General features: G+C 31.6%; 2 protein-coding genes across 8 annotated transcripts in view; one reads left to right on the top strand and one right to left on the bottom strand.

Moving 5' to 3' along the window:
* The window catches only part of LOC109609423 (uncharacterized protein CG43867), a 119,261-nt gene that overhangs the window by 63,918 nt on the left and 40,047 nt on the right, over positions 1-15,296 (top strand). The window lies entirely within an intron of this gene.
* LOC109609426 (probable cytochrome P450 6a13) lies at positions 13,111-14,866 on the bottom strand. The gene is made up of 3 exons (XM_020026084.2): positions 13,727-14,866; positions 13,422-13,673; positions 13,111-13,369 (listed from the first exon to the last, which is right to left on the bottom strand). Exons 1-3 carry the CDS (start codon positions 14,835-14,837, stop codon positions 13,206-13,208), a joined length of 1,527 nt encoding a protein of 508 aa, XP_019881643.2. The 5' UTR covers positions 14,838-14,866; the 3' UTR covers positions 13,111-13,205.

Genomic DNA, 15,296 nt, shown 5'->3' with positions numbered 1-15,296 from the left:
GCTACTTTTAACTCCTGCAATGCTTCAGCATTTTGTGATATTTATAAACATGGAAAATCTGGAAATGAACTGAAACTCGAAAATCTTATTAACATAATGCGGTTCCTGTGGCGATTATATCTGCTGCTTCTTCCCCCAACCTGAACTTTTCATTCTAAACGCGAGATCGAATGAGATTAGGACCGAACTAATTTAACGCCATTTGTAATTCAAAGTAAGTTAGTGAAGACGACTAACTGTAATTAACTGCGGCTAACATCCCATCTCGTACATATGCTGCTCGTATATGGAGTTTCAACCCCCTAAAAGATAAATGTTCTGGTGCGCTGTTTTAGGAGAATTGTACCTTCGGTTAATAATTATACAAATGCGATACAACACAGAGTAAAAAGATGGGGGGAGAGAGAGAGGACGAATGACGTGATGAAGGGCGCGTTTTTGCCACCATAAAGAGAATCACAATTTTCGCCGCTGCGCTAAAAAAAAGAACACCGTATGGGCCCATAAACCAGGCCGGGTTATAAATACAATTTTACAAGCGTTTTAACTACGCCACCATCCAGAAAACTGCGTGTACATCGTGCACACGGAGACACATAACGGGACCGTGTTCCTGATTTCCGCCCCCCTTCACCACGGGTGCAGTTAGATCCGCGTGAAGGGACCCGTAACACGTCACACGGGTTGTATTTATTAAAGGGGTACAGCTGGATGGAGCCGGGACCGGACTTGATTTTCCACTTCACACACTTTCTGCCTATTACCGTTAATTGTAATCTATTTGGATTACGGTGCGCAGTCGTTCCGGGCCCTCTTCCGGTATGCCTAATGTAATGTTAATGTTGTGCAAGGGATTTTTGTTTTTCGTATGTCGCCCACCTTTTACGCAGCCCGTTATCGCTAATTTCGTTAATTGGTTTTGTTTTTGCGAGGCCGCAAAATGGCCCGATGTTTTTACGCTACGTTTACGTGGGCTTTCTTCACAAGCTTTTATGACCGGAAGAAATTATAATTGATTTAAATCTAGGACTAATTTAAAATAAACAACAATCATTTCTTAATTAAATAAATATTTGTCTTTAATATTCTGATGTATTTAAGTATTTTAAACTAGTTACTTTAAAACTAAAATATAAATGTCTGTAAATTCATAATGTCCACAAATTACTGTAGAAGACTTTCAGAATTTCAGATTCTTAGAATTTGAAAGTTTTATAATACTCGACTGATTTTTAATACCTTATGTTTTTATCTTAATTACAATTTTGAAACGTCTTTAATTTTATATATTCATTTCAAAGTGAACATATATATATATATATATATATATATATATCAAAAAACAATTAACTTTAGAGTAAATGGACCCCACCCACTACTTCTCTCAACCTCTGCAATTTAAAAGAAAAAAATGTCTGAAATATAATATTTTTAACACAATTAATTAAATTTTAAATCTTGTGTACTCTCAATTTTTCATTCCTCATATTTCATAATTTTTTATTGCTTTTTTCTTCTACTGATTATAGTTAAAATTTAATTTTTATTTTTAAATATTACTCTTTTAAAACTAAAATATAATTTTCAAACTAAAATATAATTTTAAAACTAAAATATAAATGTCTGTAAATTCATAATGTCCCCGAATTACTGTCGAAGACTTTCAAAAATTCAGATTCTTAGAATTTGAAAGTTTTATAATACTTGGTTGGTTTTTAATACCTTATATTTTTATCTTAATTACAGTTTAGAAACGTCTTTAATTTTATATTGTCAGTTCAAAGTACATTTTATGAAATCTTCATAAATTTGATGATATTAATTAACATTTGTTAACTTTAGAGTAAATGGACTTCATCCACTACTATTTTCAACCTCTGCAATTTAAGTGTGTCTGAAATATTATAATATTTTTAACATTTGTTTCATTCATTTTATTTCATAATATTTTATTTATTTTTTTTTTTTTTTTGGTGTTTATAGTTAAAATTTATTTTTTACTTTTAAATATTACTCTTGTAAATCCATCAAAATTTTTACTCACCAGAAAATCTAATATAAAATATTTTTACAGATGTAATCGTTTTAAAAAATTCAGATTTTTTCGTAGGATCCATAAATATTGTCCCCCGCAAAACTAGCCTATTATTCATAGTAAAACGACAGTTTAATGGACTCATTTTCCACTTTAACAAGGGTTAATAAATCCCCACGCGGAAAGCGTTTTAAGCTCTCCGTAAGTATTTTATTGTTAAATACAGTTTTGTACCCAAATTGACTTCTACATGCAGTGAAATTTTTAAATCTCCCCCCACAGAACGTTATTACGAATTCAAATAACAAACATTGGCAGCATACATATTTGATCAATGTTGTTTTACTTCGAATACATTTCGACGTGTTTGTTTGGTTTTAATTAATTGGTTTTTGGTTGTGTTTTACGAACGGTAAGTTTGCACAAAAGAATTATTAATTGACATTTTAATTGAATTTATTTAAATCTGACACGAAACCGATATTTGTTTTTGCATGGGTTTATTTAATTTCTGGCTTGGTCTTTTTAGTTTTGTTGTATTCAATTAATTTCAAACAAAAAGTTTTGTTTTGATCACAAATTTTGTTTAATGGTAAAACCTTGTACGGGTCAATTGGATATTAATGGCTCTTTAGTTGAAAGTAACGATGTTGTTAAATGTAAGGTTGATTAACCAACTGAGTATAAAGAAAAGGACCGGGACGATATTAAATTAGCGCGTATCCCAGGTAAATCCGACTTAATGTCCGCAATATAACGTTGTAAACCACACTGCTCGGCTGCATATTCCGTACAATAACACTCTAGAAATTTCAATAATGACTATCCATTAGTTAACATTAGCCAAATCCTCAGAGGGCAGTATTCTGTGCTCTCCTCTCCTGCTCCCTGCACTTCTCATTATCGTCGTTACATAACAATGAAATAACTGTATCCCGTATAAGCGTTTCACCATTCGGACCGTGACTTTACGCCTCCAAATTGTCATCGATCTTTTACCAAAAAAAGACTTAATCAAATTAATTACTCAAATTATTTACCGTACAAATTACTTCGCAGTTGGGAAGACATAATTAACTAAAATATCACTGGCAAAGCAAAAGTTTTCCTATGCTAATGGTAAAAGGAAACCCTGGCATTAAACCCAATTTTAATTAAAAGTTCGAATCGAGAAAACCGTGAAAAACGAAGAGCAGACAGACAGTATGTAATAGGAGTAATCCTTTTACAACTTTATTTTAAATTGTATTACCCGCGACAGTCCATAGAGAGAGGAGCTTTCCGTGAAAGAAAGCGCGGGCCGGAAAGGACTCCGAAAAAAAAAAACCTAGAAGAAGGTTAAGTGCCGTGAATCATTAAAGCGTTCCCGTTCGTCGTCAACGTCCTATCTGGCTCGTAACTTTTAATCGTTGTCTTCTGGCATGCCGTTGGATATTAAACCTTTTAACTTGGACATTTTTCACCGCGCTGTCACAGATAAAAACCTCTTAGCACACACCGTGACACGGCGATAACGGCTACTTGACGAATCTAGCTGTTCAGAACGTACATGCACCGTTATTACCCACTGTCATAAAAATAAAACTCGGGAAAAATTGCAACGGGAACTCCATAAAGTTGGTGGTGAGGTGGTGCAGTTCCACGATCGTCCATTTTGTAATCTAAAATGTCATGAAATATATTAAATTGAAAATGGCCATATTCAACTCATTATAAGAATATTAAAAATTTAATAAAATTATATGTTTATAGAGATTTATTTTAAAAAATGCATATTTTTAAGTATAAAAATACAAAAATGTGTCATGAAACATTTCCTGCTAAAATATAAAAACATTAGTTTTAATTTGTCATAATTATATTTATATTTTCCCTCTAAAAATAGAAAAAAAATGTGTTAAATTATCGTAATACACATAATTTCTACCTAAAAATAAACAAAATATATCAATTTGTTTATATATATTTTCCTTTTAAAAAATAAAAATTTACAAATTTCTTGTTTACATTAATCATAATACTTTATTTTCTTTTTAGAAATAGAAAAATTATCTGCCTTAAATATAAAATATTATTAGTTTGTTTAAATTTTATGTTTCCTTTATAAAAATATAAAAAAAAATAATTTGTCACAATTTTTTTATCTAAAAATAGAAGAAATAATAGTTATTTGTCATAATACTTATATTTTTATTATAAAAATAAAATAAAATGTATAGTTAGTAGTAGTTTATCATATTTATATTTTCTCTTTAAAAATGGGAAAAAAGTTAATCTGTTAATCACCATAATTTCTGCTAACAAAACAAAACTTTTCATAATCGAAATTTTCTGCCTAAAAATAAAAAAAAATAATATTTTTTAAATATAGAAAAAAACTTTAATTTGTCATAATTCACATTTTTTTTTTTCTAAAAATAGAAAAATTAATATTAGTTTATTATAATAGTTATATTTTACCACTAGAAATAGAAAAAAATGTTAATTTGTCATAATTTACATATTTTTTGTGTAAATATTGAAAAATTAATAGTAATTTGTCATAATAGTTTTATTTCCCTTCTAAAAATAGAAAAATTAATAATATTTATTTTAATTCGAAAGTATCTGCCTTAAATAAAAGTAATATTGGTTTGTTTAAAACTTATGTTTTCTTTATAAAAATATAAAAAACAATAATTTGTCACCCTCAATCGTCAAATTTTTTTGTTTAAAATTAGAAAAAAATGTTATGATTCGTCATAATTCACAAATTTTTTATCTAAAAATAGAAAAAAAAAAAATAGTTATTTGTGATAATACTTAAATTTTTATTAAAAAAAAATAAAAAAATGTCTATTGATCATAATCCATATAATTTTTGACTAGAAATTGAGAAATTAGTACCAGTTAATCATAATATTTATATATTATATTTTCTTTTTAAAATGGAAAAAATGTTAATTTCTGCTAAAAAAATTAACATTAACTTGTCATAATCGAAATTCTTCTCCTAAAAATTAAAAATAAATTTGTTTATATTGTTTATATATTTTTTAAATATAGAAAAAAAAATGTCATAATTTACATTTTTTTCTAAAATATTAGTTTATCTTAATACTTTTATTTCTCTTCTAGAAATAGAAAAAAATGTTAATTCGTCATAATATACACATTTTTTGTTTAAATATTGAAAAATTATTAGTAATTTGTCATAATATTTATATTTTCCTTCTAAAAATGTTAATTCGTCATAATTTACAATTTTTTTTTGTTTAAATATTGAAAAATTAGTAATAATTTGTCATAGTAATTATATTATTCTTCTGAAAATAAAAAAAAATGTTAATTTGTCTAAAAATTGAAAAATAGTAATTTCTTATAATATTTACATATTCTTTTTAAAAATGGGCAGATGTTAATTTGTCATAAATTGTCTTAATTAAAATTTTATGCTAAAAATTAATATAAAAAGAGTTTGTGACAATATAATAATTTCTTCAAAAAATGACCTAATTCTTTTAATATTTTCTTATAAAATAAATAAAAAAATAATATTAATTTGTTATATACTTTCCTTTTAAAAATAGAAAAAAGTTAATTCGTTTACTCGTAACACATTCAAACGAACCTAATAAATAGTAGATTATCACAAATCTAAAAAGTTATTTGCACGGACAGCGATAAATATTTTGCACAAGATAAATTCATATCGTAATTACACGTTGTAGCTTGATTGCTTAATTACGGTATGCTTTTGTAATTGCGTTACCTGTTGTACTGTTAGTCAATCAAAGTACACGATACGAAATAACTTACTCTTACGTATAGACATTGCATGTAATCATCTCGATCTGCACAAGGACAATTTATAATAGAGATAAGCCTTTTGTGGCTCACATGCGGCTCATATAATTGAATATTATAGAAATTTATAATACCACGTTGCCAAGTGGCAAGCTCGCATGTTCTGGATATTTTAATTCGAACGAATTAAATATCCCGTACATACAAATAAAGTTTTTAACCTGTATAAGTGTATTATGGAATGAATGTTGCTCGGAACTCGCCGTTAGGATTCCGGGTCACGCGAATCGGTGCTTACTTTAAAATGAGATCGCGTTTAAAAATACACCAATTTTTTGCCATTTATAGTTGCTTGATTAACCTGTAAAGAATAAATCAAAATAAAAAAATGACTTTAAAATTATTCAGTATTTTAAATTTTATTTAATGTCAAAAACAGACGCGTTTTAATTAGTTTTCTCAGTCTACATTTACGCCAAAACTGTTTCGTACAATTGAATTTTGATTATTTTCCATTCCCACAGAAATTTTCATGCCGTACGTTGAATGCTCAGCCAGTATGCGTAATCCCACGGCGCCATCCAACTGGACATAATCTTTCCAGAATAATCCTCCAGCGGATTATGTTTTTGACGTTGTATGGAGAGCGAAACGTAGTTTTTTTTTTCTAGACGTTCAAGCATTGCCATTAACCTCCATCAGTTGGAATGTGGGACGCGCAAATATAATCTTTTAAGTGCTCCATCTGATTCGAATCCCCAAGGACGGGGATTTAGGATGTAAAAGATTTTAAATTACTTGGAAAAAATCAAATGGAGAATCTACTGCCAAAACATGACAACTACTTTTTCTCTTAATTTCAACAACAGTTTTCCGTGTTTTCAGTGAATAAATGCATATAAAATATTATTTGTTTCCTCTTTTATAACGACTTACACAACGCTAAAAAAAGAACATAAAGCCAAATTTGTCGGCTTCAGGTAAATAGCCAATTAATAATTTTTGCTTTAAAGGCAGAATATTAAATGATAATTAAAACAAGCTTAAGGTTGTCATTCAACGTAAAAGCGCTTAAACCCACCCGCAATATGCTTTTAAACCCCGTCACAGTTCCGCAAAAATTCTAACGCCAACGGATAAAACAACGTCCGATCGAGTGACACACAGTTTCCAGTTTCCCGGATTATTCAACCCGTGTGCGGATCGTCCGGGCGCACGAAAACTTAATCCTGTTATTAAATCCAGCAAAAAAACGGATAATGCCCTTTCAATTAGCTGATTACACACGGTTCCCAATCCGGTGCGTCGTACCGATAAAAAGGATAACGGAGACGCGTAAAAACCACATGTTACACTGCATTAAAACGGCTGGACGGTCTTTGGGACTTTTTTTTCGAAGCAGTATTGTTACCGTCAATCGGATTTCATTTTTCAATTTTCGATTCCATTGCAAATCCGAAATCATGGGGTTAGTTTAAATGTACTGAATTTTTATCTTCTTATTTCCCTTTTTTTTCAATATAAATAATTTTAGTGGCACTGCTAATTATGCCAACCTAGATATTTTTTAAATTATTTTCAAAAAATGGTGGATGCGCCATAATTTATCTTTTTAAGTTATCCCAATTTTTGCTTGAAATTATTTTTGATATTTTTTATACCCCTATTTATTTCAGAAAGTTCATCAAAAATAGCAAACTTAAAAAAAAAAAAAATTGTCAATAACGTATTACGTTTTAACAATCAACTAATCTATTTTTAACTCCTTTTTCCCTAATTTTATTTTAATATATATTTTTAAAACGTGAAAATTTATACTTTTTCAATTAAATATTATTTTTCATCTGTGTTCGTAACATTTTAATTTCAATGTTACTTTAATTTAAAAAATTTAAAATCTAATTTTGTCAACAAAACTTTTTTAAACAAAAACTAAAACGAATCAATAAGTTCTTTATTGAAAACTCCAATCAACACAACTCCTACGCCACTCCTAAGATCGCTTAACCCAATTCCATCCGACATAAACCCGGATCCGCGTTCGTTAATAATGCAGGGCGTTTAATGCCGCGTCCGGTTCCCCGGTGCTCATCTGTCTCCCGAAATCTGTCCGCGAATAAAACGGAAACGTTCCGACGATACAAAAATAATAAGGTGCACGTTTACGACCGGCGACGTCGCGTCATTGGCGTCGGCCGAATAAAATCCGTAACTCGGTCCCGGACCTCCGGGGAGCCCTTACACTAAGGATTAGGCTCGTACCGGCGCTTCGGCGAAGACGCACCCCGTTCTTCTGCCTCGCCGGTCGCGTTTACGGCTTATAAAACGCTAATTTAATAATTTATACAACTGATTCCCTCGTATTGTTATAATCGTCGAATGGGTTTTTCTAATACCCCCCATAATTTCATTGCCACCCCCGTAATTTCAACGTGTGTCTTAGTTTATTCCGGAGATTATTTCCGTGCCTGCATATTTTCGTTAAGATTAATATGCAACGTAGTTTCGTTGGAATAACAGTCGCCAGCAAACCGAATCCGTGACTGCAGTGTTTAAACGCATTCGCTATCGTACTGCAGATGGAGAAACTGGCGGAAAACAAAGGCATCTAAAGCTTAAAGTTCGCGGGGCAATGAATGTATCTAAATTATGAACTTGTTGAGGAGAACAACTTAATGTACGGTAAGTACGGGTATTTATCTTTCGGGTGCTGCAGCACGTAATGCAGTTGCCGGTTTATGGAATATTTGTTCTGCAACTGCATGAGCGCAACGATTCCGATTAATATTTCAACATTTGCCATAAAAGCTCCAGAAACAGGTTTGGACTGCTACGAATTCATAAATATGCATGGAGTCGTAACTTTATAAAGTGGCTTATAAACTGTAGTTTTATTATAATTTCAAATAAAGTTTTACTTTTTTTACTCTCGCGACGCGTTTTTACGCTTCAGCTCAATTTTTATGTGACACAACTTTGTTACTGTTGTTCGTTCTAAGCAACATCCAAACATCTGTCTTTGTTCTAGTTTATAATTCTAATAAGGACAAATATTGAGGTCATTTAAATAAGAATAAAAATTTAAAAATATTGATTTAATTAATCTTATAATTATCTACTTATAAAGTTTGAAAAATGGTTTAATTAACATAAGGAATAGTAATTAACATTTTATATACAGTGTGTCCCACTAAAAACTAGGCCATATATTTGAAAGGATAATAAATTAATAAAATTAGAAAAATCTATTTGGAGAGTTCGAAGGGAGAACCTAAACTGGGCACTTTTTAACTCACCTCTATTTACCCGGGCGGAGGTGGCCACCCCCTTTGAACCTTCGAAAAAGGTTTTTTAAGTTTTCTTTATCCTTTTAAAAGTTGACTGTCTCTGGTGGAACACACGATGTAAACTAGTAGTTATATTAAATACTAAATTACAATCTTTATTGAAATAAAAATATAAAATAAAATATTTATATAATTTAATTTATAACCTTTCAAGGTTAATATATTAATACAAATTTAGTTTAATAATGTAATACGTAAAGTATGATTGGAATTGTCATTTATTTCTAGGAATTTTATACAGCGAATTTATCTTATTTATCTTAGCTAAATCCTTAAATAATCATTTTTTTAAAAATTAAATCGTTCTAATCAAAAAAGTAAAAAGTAAATTGTATAAAAAAACTAGATTGTGATTCTTTATAATCAAAATTCAATTTTTTGAAATAACACGAACGATTTATTTTTAATTAAATTCCTAGTGGAACGATTTAATGACTTGCCCTTTTGCTACTTCATCTATTCAAACATCCAGGTGGGTCTTTCCCAAGACTGGAAACGTTCTCCCACATAGAATAAATTAAAAATATCTAAAGCAGAAAACTCGGTTTGCACAAGCGAAAAATAAAACATGCAAATGAAATTAAACGAAAGAGTGGAGCACGGAACAGGGATATTCGCACAGCGGGAGCAGCTTTTCAGTCGCGGCTGCAGGAACGAAATGACCACTTTATGTTTAATCGATTTGATGTTGGAAACATAAAAGTGACGCTCCCGCTGCATAAGTGCTTCGGAAATCTGATAAAGGTTCCATTTCGTTATGTGAAATTACGAACAATTTTTAGGTTTTACGACCGGACTACGTCGGAACGTTTATGAAGGGACGAAATATGCGAAACTGGTATCCGTTTAAATTACGAAGCGTTTACGACTGTTAAACATGTAGCTTTTAATGTCGCTGTAAGTGTGTAACTTTTCGGCACCATTTAAATTTCAACAGCCTCCAAGTTATAAGGCTGAAAAAGAAAAAATTCGCCTCCTTGTTAACAGCGTTTCTCCTGTTGCTTTAATAAAGTAAATTTGTAGCCGCTAGTTAATTAAAGACAAACAATTAAAAGAAACTCCCGAAGAATTGCAGCACGTCTGTAATTTTTTGGCCAGACATTCAAAAAGGAAATCATCCGAAACGTTATGACCGTTTAAATTTAATCAAAGTCCCCCCATTTTATTTGGAGGGCCTAAATGTCCTGCGACATTTTTTTTTTTCATAATGCCTGAGGAGTCTAATTGGCTATATATCCTTGACATTATCTTGACAACACATTTAGAGTCGAAGAGCCCGAAATAATTCGTCGAGTATTCGAAATTACGTCCGACGGCCAAAATTAAAAGTCCCTGAAATATGATTTTCATTATTGCCCCACTTCCCTGCAGTTCCCGTTCCGAACCCAATTCCGTTACTTCCTCGAGTATTTCATTACTCAGTTTTTGGATTATTGCCTGTACATGTTTAAAACAATATTTTGTTTCTATTCCGGGTTAATTTTCTTTGTTGACCCATAAAACACCCCTAATTTAGACATGGTTTGGCCTTACACATGTGAGTTGTAAGTTTACTCATCACAATGAAATTTCTGTAGGTGTTGTGTCCACATACGTTACTTATAAGGTCGTAAAGTGACGGTAGGAAGTTTAAAAACAGCCCCAGGGCAACTATTAACAGGCATGTACACGTCAATCACACCAGTTTATTGCCGGAGCATTTTTATAGGCCTCCATTATTGTTCCGGTTTTTGTTACTAGGTTTGCACCTTCAACCGTCCCATTTTTATAATTACTATATAAAAAGCACGAGATTAATCAACCAAGTATAAATTGCGAAGCACGAATACTTAAAAAAATAAAATTTACTGCCCTGCTTTTTGCTTATTTCCAACAGTCATGTTTAAAAAGCCCAAGTGAGTTTAATAATTTATCGTGGCACATGACGCGATCGGTTCGATAAGGGTTGACGAGAAAACAAAAGAAAAACATGTTAATACGGATACCGCAGCTTTCATGTTACACCCTATAAATTATGACGTGGGGGAAAAAGGCAAAAAAGCTCGGAAACACAATGGTCACGCATTTAAATGGCTGTGGGTAAATAAAATTGAACGTGCTGAAGACAGTTATATTTTTAATTTATTTTTATTCAATTCTTTGTCAATGTTTTTTGTTTGGATAGATAAGTTCGAGCAAAATAGTATTGCAATATTCTAATCCATTTAGTTTACCCCTGACCTAATTGTGTTCAGACAGCTTATCGATATTTCAATGCAAGTACAAACTATTCTTGTTTTTTTTACTACGCTTTAGGATATTCTGAGTCAAAATAATATAGGTCTGAACTCTCTTATTATCTTAGTATTTTCAAGCAACCTCAACTATTATTTGTCTACGAAAATACGCATACAATATTAATATTCAATATCCTAAGTAAACGGAACTTTCAGACTGATTTTCGTTATGTACACATTGCATTCAGAATAGACGGATCGTATTAGAGTATTCAAATAAGGAAATTGAAAAACGTTTACTTTTTACCATTCTCTTTACCTTTAGTAAGCACAAATTAAAATTGTTACCTCAGTCGAAAACTAAACAACGTTCTAATAATGCATTTCAGTCGTTTTTCCACTTGACTAGAACTTAAACTGGAATTAATATCCGAACTAATTCGTCTAAAAAATTTGTAACGTTCCAACATCCCATCGAGACTCGTTTGAAGTCCTCATCCGCGACGATATTTCCGTTTTGCCCGAACGATTTGCTGAATCCACGTTGACTTTACGTTTGTTTAGTTTTCTTCTGATCGTACTTATTTCACGGTCCACGTGTCGCACTTTTCCGTGTCTCAAAAGAATATTTATTTCTACTATTCATCGTTTCAATACCTACAAGTTAATTTTGTGTCAAAGCAAAGGTCAAAAAAATATTTTGATCAAAAGGAAACATCAAAGATAAATATGAAATTTGTGCACGATTTGCCCTCTGAAAGAATAATCATGGAAAATTATACCCCACGAAAACAGACTGAAAATAAACCCTACAAAATTTACAAATTACTTCAGCTTTATACACCGGAACATGAATAATTTGACCCAACTTAGCAAAGCACATGTTCCGACGTGTGCTTTTTTTTATTAAATCCGAAAATCACCGTTTGATTTGACCCAACCCTCAATATTCATCTTGGCCCCATTTGTCGACATAATATTTTCGAAACCTCGGGCGCGCCGAGATTGAAAATCGCCTTCCGACAAATTTAACTGGAAACTGTTTACGGCTAGTGAAAAATTCAAGCGACCAATACAAATTGAAGGCCTGTTAACCCAGAAAACTGGACCGGGAAATCGACGGATAACGATTATGGTTCTTTTTTCCCCAGCACACATGGTCTAATTCACTTTTAAGCTCATCGGCTGCGACATATGTTCGATTATGATTTCTTGGTGTTGTGCGAAACTACTATGGATTTGGAAAGATGAATTGTGAAAGTAAAATAACAAAATTTATCCATTTTTCTTCATATTCAAACTCAAGGTGCAGTTTGATATTTTAGTAGTTCATGGATAAACGTTTATGTTTATCTATAAATTTAAATCAATTATTGGTAATAATTTATGTCACAAAGTCAAGGTTAGAATTATATAAAATAGAAAATAAGATAAAATTTAAATGCAATTTAAATATGTAATCGTTCATAGTTCAATATGATCGTATATTTTTTATAAATCTAAATTTAATTCAATTCTTTGTTTTTAATTTATTCCCTTAATTAAATAAATTTGTTTAAAAGAAAAGATTATTGTTAGATTTGAAAATATGCAATGAATACCTACTTGAATCCACAAATTAAAACGCAAAACTTGAATCATAAATTATTTTATCTTCCATAATAGCTTCATAAACATATTTTACATCTTATCGTAAAGTGTTGAGGTTAATAACACTCATAATAAATTAAATAAATGTTTTAATTAATGTTACAAAATCACAGAAATTTTGAAGTTAAACTTTGAACAGATCTAATTACAAAATTAATTATTACTATTTAATTAATTTAATTTTTTTAAGTTTAACCAAATACCTTTAGTTGTCGCCAATGAAAATCCTTTATTAGAAAAGGTTAAGGGAGTAGATTTTTCATTCAGTTCAACTTCATAATCTTTAATAACCGTCATTATTCCCAACTTGGATTGAATCTGACCAAATCGATGAGCTGAAAAACATAAAATAAAATTTACTCTTAAGATAATGTGCTAAAAGCTTACCAACACAAATTCTGGGACCTTCTCCAAAGGGTATCCACGAATACGGAACGATTTTATCCCTGTTCTTCAAACTGAATCGCTCCGGATCAAACGCGTGTGGATTGGGCCACAAATCTGGATCCCTGTGTATTCCCATTATTGAAATAATTACCCCTGTTCCTGGTTTTAAGACGAAATCAGTTCCAGGCACTGTGTAATCCTTTGTACACACTCTTGGTACCAAAGGAAGAGATGGATATAACCTGAGTGTCTCTGCAAAGGAAAGTTTATTAATTTGTGTAATGTTTGTTGTATCAACAACTAACCTTTCATCACCATCTCCAAGTATTCCATTTCCTGTAAGCACTCGTAAGTAAGTTTATGTTGGTGTCGTGCCATCACAGTCTGTATTTCATTTCTCAACCTTCTTTGGCATTCGGGATGCGTGGCCAGTTCCATCAACCCAAAACTGATCGTAGAGGATGAAGTTTCGAAACCTGCTTGATAGAAGCTAAAAACTTGTGCTACAGTTTCGTCAAACGTCAAAGGATCCATATGGTCTTTGCCGCTGAAATCATACTGATGTTTCGTATAGTTTTCGTCCGTAAGCTTGTTCATTAAATCGAACAAATCGTTACGGTTATCATTGGATTTTTCTCTATAATCTTTGATTCCATTGAACATATCTTTGAAGAACTTTTCTGAAGTGGGGTGTGTAATTTTAAAACCAAGAGATCGTAGAATTTGCCTAGGAATTGTAAGTACAATAGTGTTATTCAGTTTACTCCAAGTTCTGAAGAAGAAATAATGGCCATGCTTCAGAATTTCCGCGTTCTTATTTCTTAAAGAGTTCATTTCTATGCCCATGGTGCAACTCATGACAACATCAGTAGTGTAACGTGCAAACAGGCTTTTAACACTTATTGGTTCCCCTTTTGCCAGTTCTTCTTCGATCACTTCTGATAGAATGTTGGTTTGGTGCAGCATCGTGTTCAACATGCACTTCATCTTACCAGTTGTGAACAAGTACGACAGTTGTGCTCTAACGTTCTTCCATTTCGTGTCCTCCAAGTTAAAAAGGTGCTGTGTTAGAGGGTCTTCTTTAATTATATAAAATCCTCGGTTCTTGAAACTGTCGAAGCTACCAATGAGAATGTCTTTGATGATGACTGGATCTGTAGGCATATACAAGCCGTTCCAATAAAAGTAGATGCCAGCATGTCTCCAACCCATCCGTTTTATGTCACGGAACAAATGCCAAAATGTTTCTCCGAAACCTTTTTTCCCTATATACATATCTTTGACGTTGCCAAAAGGAATGCATGGAGGAAAATGTTCCAGTCCTTCATTTTTCCAATGCGAAAACGCATTATTGAAGAACCACAAAAGTGCTAGACACAAACACAACAACACTGATACTACCAGTAGTAAAATCATTCTGCAAGACTCGTACTTTATTGACGATTGACCGTTTGATGTTTATATTTTGTTTATATATGGACTCAGAAGGTTACCAGATTAAAATCGTGTAGAATTATTATTGTTTTTGAGCGCGATAGATAATCTGTCATCACACAGTCAAGGTTCAGATTACATGAATGTGGAAGTGCAAGAGGATTATTGATTTGAAAATGGGATATTCTGTTATTTAACCCTAGAATAAATAAGGTTTATCTAAACCATTCAATTATTTCATAATAATACTGAAGGTACATTGTTTTGAAAATTATTAGGTACTGTTGGCATCAATTTTATATCAGTTCTTAGAAATGCAATTAAAGTGGTACTTTGATGTTTGCGTTTTTTCAAATTTACGGTCTCTAACAATGTTAAAATTAATAACATGTTTATTTTCCCACAAAATGAATGGCTGATGTTTTTTAATTAACTGTTTCA

This window comes from Aethina tumida, chromosome 7, assembly GCF_024364675.1.
Source record: "Aethina tumida isolate Nest 87 chromosome 7, icAetTumi1.1, whole genome shotgun sequence".
Lineage (NCBI taxonomy): Eukaryota > Metazoa > Arthropoda > Insecta > Coleoptera > Nitidulidae > Aethina > Aethina tumida.
The sequence above is the reverse complement of the archived record's forward strand: the minus strand, read 5'-3'. Positions and strand labels throughout refer to the sequence as shown.